This window comes from Fundulus heteroclitus, chromosome 12 (genome assembly GCF_011125445.2).
Source record: "Fundulus heteroclitus isolate FHET01 chromosome 12, MU-UCD_Fhet_4.1, whole genome shotgun sequence".
In the NCBI taxonomy this organism is placed as follows: Eukaryota; Metazoa; Chordata; class Actinopteri; order Cyprinodontiformes; family Fundulidae; genus Fundulus; species Fundulus heteroclitus.
The window spans coordinates 15,632,759-15,643,569 of NC_046372.1; the positions used below are offsets into that span (position 1 = coordinate 15,632,759).

At 38.5% G+C, this 10,811-nt stretch overlaps 1 protein-coding gene across 1 annotated transcript; it reads right to left on the minus strand.

Moving 5' to 3' along the window:
- Window positions 1–356: 356 nt before the first annotated feature.
- On the minus strand, window positions 357–9,561 carry LOC105937277 (flavin reductase (NADPH)). Its single transcript, XM_021324517.2, has 6 exons — window positions 9,505–9,561; window positions 8,887–8,935; window positions 6,774–7,006; window positions 4,181–4,382; window positions 901–1,065; window positions 357–800 (listed from the first exon to the last, which is right to left on the minus strand). The coding sequence occupies exons 3-6, from the start codon at window positions 6,906–6,908 to the stop codon at window positions 652–654; spliced, it is 651 nt and encodes a 216-aa protein (XP_021180192.2). The 5' UTR covers window positions 6,909–7,006; window positions 8,887–8,935; window positions 9,505–9,561; the 3' UTR covers window positions 357–651.
- Between the last annotated feature and the right edge of the window lie 1,250 nt (window positions 9,562–10,811).

Genomic DNA, 10,811 nt, shown 5'->3' on the forward strand with positions numbered 1-10,811 from the left:
ATTACATTTAGACAGTTGTGCAGTAGGTAGCACTGTTGCCTTGCATAAAAAAAGCTCCTGGGTTTGAATCTTGCACAGGGGTATTTCTGCATCCATAGACAATGAAAGGACATAAGCAATTATAATAAATTACATATGTAAAGAAAATTCTCTTAATTTTGGATGCACATAAATTATTTTTTATTTATCCAATTGTGCCATGTTTGGACCTCCATACTTTGTATAAAAGAACCATAACTATTCAGTAAATTTACTCTTATTGTGACAACTATTCTGCTAGCGTTTATTCTAAAACCAGCGTTATCTTTTAATCTGGTGTTAGGAATAAAAATGAAGCAAAAGAAAGAACACTGAAACAGGGAATAAAGATAACTTTTAATGATTAGTTACAGCACAACACCGCTCTCATGTGGCCGAAGGTATGTACTACACCCCAACGTGTGGGTGCAGTGTAACTTAATCACGTTGTTACTCATAACAGACAGGTTAACTTTACAAAATATATGTGGAGGAAGATATTTAAGGGTACAAAAACATGTTAAAGCAGAGTAAATAATGGCATTCATCAGGCACATGACGTGAGGCAGCGATGACGATGTTTTATCCTTTATAAGAATATATTTCCACTGAACCAATAATGGCGCTTTCCCTTCACTTGGTGGTGATGGCGACTCCCTTCTTGACCCAGGCATTGCTGTTCAGCAGAGAAAGCATGAAGCGAGCCACGTCTCCTCTTCCCACCGCCGTCTGGCCGCCGCTGTCCGGCACAAAGTATCCCTCATGTGTCAGAAACTCTTGAGCTGCAAAGACAACAACATCAATTTTACCCATTTGGTGTGGAAAGTTTTCTTTTTTTTTTTTTTTTTTTGGTGCGGCAGCGGCGGTACGTTTTTCTCTCACCTGAGGCCGCCAGGTTCTTGAGGCCGGGGGGCCGAACGACGGTCCAGTTGATGTCCTCGGTTTTCTGCAGGAAGCGCTCCATCTCGTACATGTTGCTGAGGACGCTTCGGATCATCGGCAGCAGAAGGAACCGGATCAGGAACGGAGACTGGGTTCCAGAGTCAGCTGAACAACAGGAGAGGAAAACCTCTCAACAGTGAGAAAAGGAGCATTTTGTAACACTAATAAACAGAACAAATGTATAAGATTTAAACTATAAAAACTAGACTTAATACATGTATTTTTTTATTTGTTGGAAACACAATAAACCAATAGTATTCATTCCAACTAAATTCCTCGTTAAACTGCAGGTCTACATTTAGTCCTACAGAGACATTAATCCATAAGTGTGGAGAAAGTTTCTTAAAAAATTATATCTATTTTATGAAGTTCCCATAGGCAGATTGGTTAAAGTTATGCTTTCAACACCGCGTACATTTTAGTCGTTCTGATCCAGTTTAGAGCAGAGCTGGACAATTTTTTTATTCTGTTTTGAACGGGGTTGATAATTATCACACATTTTTAAATTAAAAGCGGAGTTTCATTAATAACACTAATATTAACAAATTAGAGTTACTTGAACCCTTACCAATTACCAATTTAAGGACTTTATGGACTAACAATGATGCTTATTTAACTAGGAATATATTGATGTACGAATCCCTTTTGCAGTATTGTTTAAAAGTGCAAATATGTTTGAGTAGAGCCAGAAAATAATGCTAATCTAGTTCACATTGCTTTTTAAAATCTCGTAAAATGCTTAAATGTTTCCGGCCCCATGTGATGCCCGTTAGGCCGCATGTTTTGCAGTTTCCTCTTTCTCAATAAACAACTGGAATTAGTTTCATTGCCCGCCGCTTGTTTAGAGGCCTGTTAATGAGATGCCAGAGAGAGAATGTCCCAGAGTGGATGGAGCGAACCCAAGACTGTCCTTCCCCCACCTGTTGCTGCACACTGAGGAGAGGTGAGGCATTTTCCCATGCTAACAAAAAAATTAAACCTGAGACCACTTCTGGCCACAAAAACAGCAGGACAATTAAAGAAAATGTTAAAAAAATAGCATTTTGATACCTATAAGAGTCAATATGTTATAATATTTTAGCAGCAGAAGGAATAATTGTTGCTCAAAACAATTAGATTATGCTTCATTTTTGCTTTAAGGTTTTCCTGTGAACAATGTAAAACTATTGTATTTTTACTCAAGGATATCAGACTGAGATTATCACACAGGACTATGTTTGAAGCAGTTCTCTCAGCATCTGCATAGATTGTTTTCTTTTTTCTTTTAAATTGCATCACAGGAAGCGGGGAGTTTTGACCCGACGCTGGTACATTTCCTTTTCAGGAACCAGAATATGTTGTGGAGTCATTTTTTTTTTACCCCACACCTCTGTTTCTACGCCATTTACCATGTTAACAACATTCCCAGCAATGTTATTCAGACATTCCTGTTTAAGTTCTTCTTTAGGTTGTGGTTTTCATTTGTTTTTTCCAGTCAGCTTAATAATTTATGGTTTTTAACCATTATATTAGAACGCTACAGTGAGCATGTTTTTCACAGATACAAACAGGGAGAACACGTGTGCGCAGAGCCTTTTAGCTATCAGTCGTGAGCGACGGCTGAAGTTTGCATCCATTAGATATTGGCGACGATCTTCACATTGGTTATAGGGTGATGGTTTATTTATCTGTTGCCTTTTGAAATTCATTTAAATCGTGATATTACCAAAAATGTCCACAAAACATGACAGTTTAAACATTTATTGCTTTGTTGGTCTGATTTAACTTTTCTGGACCATTGTGAAGAAGCCTCACAGAAGCTCCATGAATAACTGAATCTAAACGCTGTTTATTCCTGCTGTACATCTCCAATATAACAAATTAGAAGCCTACGGACAAATTGTAGTGGTTTTAACGCCCCTGTTAGTTGTATTATTTTACTATCAGAAGCAGCAACAGGGGAGACCCTGTCAAGGTTAGCGAATGACGTTTCTATTTATTTAAAAATTAAAAACGCGTCATGCAAACAACAAATAGCTCAGGGAACATTTAGGGTTCAAAATCATTACCGTCCAGGTCCTGAAGGTTCATTATGGCATAATACAAAGATCTTATTGCACTAATTTTTGGCGCTTTTCAATAAATAATCTCAATGCTTGTGTCCAGCAGTGACGAGGAAAATAACGGACGCTTTCCAGAAAGCTTCCAAGTAGAAGAAAATGCTATCAAAGAGTTATTCTTATAAAATGTAGTTCTTGGAACTTTCTTTAAAACGATGAACTGATAAAAACTTAAAGTATCTTTGCCGACCAAAAAAAGCTACCATAGAAGAGTCATTCCTGTGTGACCATAATACTGACCTGTGACAAGAAAATCTAAAAAACGACAATCGTTGGTTCTCCACAACCACTATTGAGCTATTTCCTTCTGGATAATTTTCACCTAAACTAGTGCACTCTCACAAACTCCCACAGGTGCTGGGTTCCAGGTATTAAGTGTTCACTTATATACAGAAAGCCTGTAATTTATTTATTTTCTTTCACTTTCTTTTTTAAGGTATCACATTACACATGTCAGCTTAAATAATAATACATATGATTTAGCAATGGCATCAAGGTGTTACTCGATTGTATCTGTTGCTTTATGTCTGTTGGTTGTGCTGTTCTTTTTGCGTCTCTTTCCAGGTGATAAAGCAGACAGAGGACGTTTTATCATTCTCTCCCTTTTATCTCTTCCTTCTTTCACATCTTCTCTTTCTTTCTTTTTCTCTTCTTGTTCTTCCTTTACTCTCCTACTTTCCCATTGTAGTGTCCACATAATTTGAAATTCTCCCTGCAGGAATCACAATAAAGCTATTTACATGCACAAATCAAGCGGAGCACTATGGTGAAAGCTGTTTGCTCCACTTGTGAAAGCAAAATCTGTCGAGCTCTATTTGGCATTAAGACATCTTATTGCCACATTGCTAGACAGGACACTGGGAAAAAAAAACAAAAAAACAAAAAAAAACCACGACAACTTTTCTGTGACCATTGTAATAGTTTAAATTAGGCAGTATAAAGCCAAATCGTTCAAAAACCCCATTTTTGTTTGGTTAATTTTAAAAAAGTGGCTTTGAATGTCTGATTTAAAGAGATAAACATGACAAAGATACTGCGGAGTTTGCAGGAAGTAACCTTTGAGACTCAGTAAAGTGACTTTTCAATCCGTGTCGAGGTCGTGATCGGTGCGCTCCACTCACGCTCTGTGTACCAGGAGGTCATAGTGATGACCCTGTTGACCCGGGCCTCCCTCATAGCGCCGACCACGGCGGCCATGGACGAGGTGTACCCCGTCACCCCGGAGAAGAAGGAAGCCGGAAAGCCGAGGCAGGACATGACCACATCCTGGTCTTTGAGATGAGGCTTGAGACTGTCTGCTGAGAAAATATCAGCCGTCACCACCTGGAGACACACGCAGGACAGGTCAACGTAGTCTTCTCTGTGTCACGTCGCTCGTGCAGAGGTTTAAATTCTGATCCTATAATGCAACAAAATACATGTTTTGTCAAAGTTAAACTGGAGGAAACATAAAGAGACCCGGTCAACAATACTTTGCTGTTATTCTCACAATGTTTAATGTATCCAATGAAACAGGCAGTGTATCTAAAGTGAAAAAAAACAACAACTGACAATTTGTTTAAATTGTAATAAAATATTTAAATAATCATAGAAAAGGTCAAATAAGACACATTGAATTTTTAAAGAACATTTAAACAAGCACAGAGTTGCTGTCTCAGAAATAGCAAGAGCTTGTGAATGAAAGTTGGAGGTAAATTAGTCAATTAGGCGTCGATTAGGCGTCCTATTCTGTCTTAATGACATTTTCTGTGATTTAACATCTGGCCCTTTTGGAGATTGTAAGGCATAAATTGTCCGAGTTCAGCCTGACGTTTGTCTTCAGTCTGTCCAGTGACTTTCTGCTGTGATTAGTTGGATGTGAAGGAGTGAGCAGGAACCGTTTGTGCTTCCAGGGAAATGTCCCAGGAGAACTGCTGCAGCTCCTACAGACACCAGCTACGCCGCTGTGGGATCTGTAACCTGTTATACAATAATAAAAATACAAAAGCCATTTTCTTTTCACATTTTGTGCAGACCTGTCACTGAAAGGCTTTCAGCTATTTGTCTCCAGGAGCTGTCTCGTATTATAACATGAAAGGTTTCTTGTTCTAACGATATCTTTTTCCCCCCTTTGTTGAAAAGCTGCATTCAGGTTCCTGGATTAAGCTTGGTCTTCCCAGACAGCAAACATGCCACCAAACGGCAATCCAGTGGATATTTTCCATTCTCTGTGTTTGAGTGAAAATCCCCACAGATCAGCAGCTTCTGAAATACTCAGACAAGCACGTCAGCTACCAACAATGTCAAAGTCACTGAGCCCAAGTCTTTCCCATTCTGATGCTTGGGTTGAACTTCTACAAGTCGTCTTCGTCTCATATAGACGCCTAAATGCAATAAGCGGCTTCAATGTGATTGGCTGATTCACCCTCTGTATTACCAAGCCATTCCAGACAGAGTACAGTAAGCGTATGTTGTAATGCAGAGACTGGGGGCTTTTTGTGACTCTTGTTATGAGTCCTTGCCTATTCATTGGTCCTGTGATTACCACACAAATTGTTTCTTAACAGAAATTAAATAGAGTAGGAGATAGAAGGCAAAACTGAGCCTCTGCTGAGTTCTCCTACTGTTCTCCAGTTTTGCATTGCTTGTCGTCATTGCAGCTTTTGACTTTTTCTTCTCGCTCTTTTTTTCTTCATAGTAGGCACACCTGGTCTGACGTTCTATTAACTGTGACATCATCCAGGGAAGACAGATCACCCACTTTTACCATCTAATGTAGAACAGATTACTGGATCAATGTGTGCCTCTGTGCTTTTTTGTCTCTCTTGTTGTGTCTCTGCTCTGTCTTCTCTAACCCCCAGTGAGTCGAGGCAGATGACCGTTCATACTGAGCCTGGTTCTGGTTCTGCTGGAGGTTTTCCTTCCCGTTAAAGGGGAGTTTTTCTTTCCACTGTCGCTTCATGCTTGCTCAGTATGAGGGATTGCTGCAAAGCCATGGACAATGCAGACAACTGTCCACTGTGGCTCTACGCTTCTTTAGGAGTGAATGCTGCTTGTCGGGACTTGATGCAACCTGCTGGGTTTCCTTAAATAAGTTTAAGGAAACTTTTTAACCAATCTGTGTAATTTGATTGAATTTTACTTTGTAAAGTTACTTGAGACGACATATTTCATGAATTGGCACTATATAAATAAAATTTAATTTAATTTAATTTTGGAACAGAAATCATCATCGTGGCAGAAGTGCACAGGTTCTTATGATGGGGTACAGACTGATAACTGTTGTTATTTTGTTGGGTCAGCAGAGTGAGGGCTGTTCACTGTAAGAAATGGAGAGGCCACGTTTGTTTCCAGCTGCAAGCACAGTTCATAAAATGTTTTATTATTGGAACCATCTAACTTATGAAGTTAAAACATCCCTGAAACATCACAGCTGTCAGCCTAAGACCTACACAGACTGGGAGGATTTAGTGTACAGTAAATCAGACACCAGCAACATGCTCACACTGGTAAAACGGGGAGGCTCCTGAGATGTTGGTCTAAAATAAAATAAAAAACTTGTGCACAACACAAAACAATGCATTATGTTATGATAATCTGTTATTGTAAGCCTTTGACTTCATAGTTATTTCATATTTTTTAACTATAACTAAATGCTGGAACTGTGATTATAAAGCCGAACTGAAGGTGCTGCCTCATAAAAGCATCTGAACTTTGAGCCCGGTTTAAACTTACCTTGAGGTTGTTATGGTGCACCGTGAGCTTCGCTGGGTTCCTGACGACGGCGGTGACCGTGTGGCCCTGCTCCAGCGCCTGCTTGACCAGATACTGCCCAGTCTGGCCGGTGGCTCCCAGCAAAGCGATCTTCATCTTCCGACGGGCGAAGCTCAGTCGGGAGTTAAAAGCAGTCGGTGAACGCAGCGATGAATCAGTCTGATGGCTGCAGCCAGCTGTGATGAGGTTTCCTCCTTGTTGCACAATCACAAGTGTAAAAAAGGATTACTGCGTTCAGATAGACAGACACCCTCTCTCTCTCACACAAATTAAGGTTTTATCATATGACAGACTTCACGGTTAGTCTTCTCTGAATAGCACAAATCAAATAACGCAGAGTTAACTAAAACTAAAACGTTTTAATGCACCTCCTATTTCATTAATCTTTTATGAACAATTTTATAATTCATTTCTTTCGTTTGTTGGTCCATACGATCACTTGAATAAGAGAAAAAAATGTGGACCACAGGATAAAAATTTTTGTTGTTGACATTTCAAAACATAAAAGCCTGAAATTAAATAAACACTTGACACTTGTTGCTTATTAATAAGTAGATTTATTTGAACTCTACAGTCTAGAGAGCGTACAACTAGCACTTCCCTAGATGTTTCTGATTAAACTCTAACAATTAGGAAATGATCAAACAATATGGGAAAAAATGGAGATAGAATAAATTATACGCTTAAATATTTTTTTGTTTATTTACAATGCATTCTAATTTTAGTCTTATCCTTCTTTTCATAACTAGTGCATAGATTCCAGAATGTGTAAAAAAAAACTGTTATTCAGAAAACCCTGCATATGATTGTTTGACAGAAAAAAAATGCATTTATTCAGGAAAATGTGGCAAAATCACTCGTAGAAAGATACTTGACTTGCAGGGTTTCTCAACAGCGATACCTTGCCAGAAAAACCCACGGCTAAAACGAGAAGTACTTCCAATGTCCATAAGTTTGGGCAACACTTGGCACAGAAAAACACCTGTCACATTTTGGCACCTTGTCGTCACGGATCTCACCCCGTTGCACAATCCCTTTGAAGTTTGTAGATACACAGAAAAAAAACTTGATAAAATTGCTTTAGATGCTTAGTATCTGCATTCAGCATGTGATCGTCATCCTCTGATACCACAAAGATAATGAATTCGGCCCAGATCAGTTGTAGCAAAGGCACACAGTGTGCAGCTGTTCTTGCCTTGTCCAATTAGATATTTTGGGTTTTCCCCCTTAATTTTCCAAATCAGAAAGGTTTCGGCAGCGAAACACAAGTGCTGATATGGTGGTAATGATGCCTTTTACTTATCAAAGAGTCCGAGAGCAATGCTATTTCATATACTGTATAAGTTGCTTATTTGAAACACTGAACAAAATTACAGAAGCTGCAATACAGAAACCTTACCAGCGTTACAGAGAATATATGCAACTCTGAATTGTATGTTATTTTGTTTTTATTGCATAGCTGCAGTTGAATATAGATGGAAAAAGAGTGGTAAAACTTGCATAAATAGCCACAGGTTGGACTTTGGCCTCATTACAAAGGGTAAATGTTCAGTCAGGAGTATAAAAGACGATTTTTTATTTTCTACATAATGAAACAAACAGACCCTGCAGCACATTGTCATTTAAATAATCTTTAGCTGGTAAATGAGATCATTCAACCAGATCAGTTTATCAGGTACTGCCATGTGCTTCTAAACTATCCAAAGCCAGTTTTTCCTCCTTAACAAATGTGTGTCAACACACAACAAAAGCTTTTATGCACTTTTTTGTGTTTGATAAAAGCACAGACAATGATTTAGCACATATAATAAAGTATAAATGAAGAAAAACGTTCAATTCCTTTATTTTCCATTGTTTTCAAACCTACTCCCTCACCAATTCAGACCTAGAAACAAACTGGAAATCAGTATTGGCCAATAAAAGTCTGATCAGTTCATTACTAAGTGTTGTGTTTTATTCTACATAACATATTTTGAAACAAAAATAATAAAGCTTTGTTGTACGGGTTTTGTTTTCTGTGAGAGTAGAAATGTTTTTAATGTCTTTTGTGCAAAATGATGCTGTCAAAACTTACTGTTTTCTCAGGTACAATCAGACATCCCAGGGTTAACAGAACCCTAAAACTGAAAAAAACAAACAAAGAATCTAATGTAACCAACGAGGACAATAGTTAAATATTTATTTTTTCAAAATAATAAAAACAAAATACAATAAAACCCTAAGAAATATGTTGAGGCTAAGAAATAAGTTTCAAAGACGGTGGCCGATAGGGCAAACGCGCAGCAGCATCTGCCTCTCTCGGCCACCGTACACAAACGTAATTGTAGAAGTGTAAATATCCATGACTCCACAACCCTTTAAACTACAGCTTTTTATTAAATACGAGTATATCTGTTAATGCTCATATGTATAATGAGTATGTGGTCACAGGACGACTGGTATTAGCTTGCTAAAACATCTCATCATGTAACCGACCTCTGTGAGCCTCACATTATCAAACCAAAGTGAAACTTAATTTTTGAGTCACATCTTTATCAAAGGCATTTGTGTTGTCAAGTAACTTCAGCGACTCAAACAGTGTTTCGGAAAGCACATGCAAACCAAACAACATAAAACTGATATAAAACCAAAGGCAACCAGCTGCAGTCGTGAAATGACAGAGTGAACGTTAGCCACGTTAGCCTGAGCTTACCTACGCCATCTTTGTTTACAACCTAGAGAGTGAGGCGTTCAAGAGCACCAACGTCCCCGTGTGTTCATAGAACTGAGAATAGTTTTGGTTCGTTGACACTCAGAAGGAGATGGAGGCTAGAGATTAAGGTGAAGGTTTAAAAGCATTAACAAAAAAAGTATGTGCAAAATATTGTATTTTCTGTAAATTAGGAAGTCAACAGGATAAAGTGTAAATGAAACGGATGAAGACTCCTTCAGATGATAATAACGTACAGCAATTCTTCCTCTTCTATTTTTTCTTCTTGTTGTTATTAATAATAAATGATTAAATCTTCATTTTTCAAATTCCGTGTCTATTTTGTTTTCAACAAGAACAAAATTTAATGTGTATTTTTTTCGTCATCCCAATGATTTGGAACTCACATTTAGCTTCGGGCTGTCTGTTCATCCATCCATCCATCCATCCATCCATCCATCAGGCTGTAGAGGGCAACAGGTCCAGGATGGAAACACTCTCCTGCCCAGTTTTGAAGGTCCCATGAAATATGACTTAGACTTAGACTTTCTTTATTGTCATTTTGTATACACAGAGTGCATACAGAACGAAATTTCGTTTTTCACACAGCTCAGAAATATTGCAGTAACTCTACAGGATACCTTGCAGTGAATTACAGTACAGGATAAAGTGCAGTGATCAATCGCAGTCTCTTACAGGATAGATTTCAATTTACTTCCGGATAAAGTGCAGCAGTGAACAGTAGGCAGTTGAAGTGTAAACAATGTAAACCAAATGTAGACAAATATGCATTAAGGTGCAGCAGTGATTTAAAAGTAGACAGTTGCATTGTACACAGTTTTGCAGTACGTTTCCGGTTAAGGTGCAGCATCAATTTTTCAGGATACGATACAATGTGCAAATCAGCGAATCTAGTGTGGGCGAATCTAGTGTGGAATATCTATGCAAAAACTGACGTCCCAGTGGGATGTGCCTATCAAAAACTCCTCATACCCGAACCATCTTAGCTGACTACTTTTCTGCTCTGAGCTCCCCTTGAGTGGTGTAGCCCCTTGCCTTGTCTCTAAGGGTCAGCACAACCATCCTGATTAAAGTAAATTTAGATGCTTAGCACAAAAGCTTTCGTGCCAAATGAGAAGACAGACAATAGCTGTTATTGACAACAACCTGTGATGGTTGAAACACACCTGGATTGGTGTACCTGGATTCTTGTATGAATCCAGCTACATCAAAACAACATAATCTGCATTTGTCCTATATTTTTCAGACAGGCAGGCTTCAGCACTCCTACAGCTCTATTAAAAAAAATG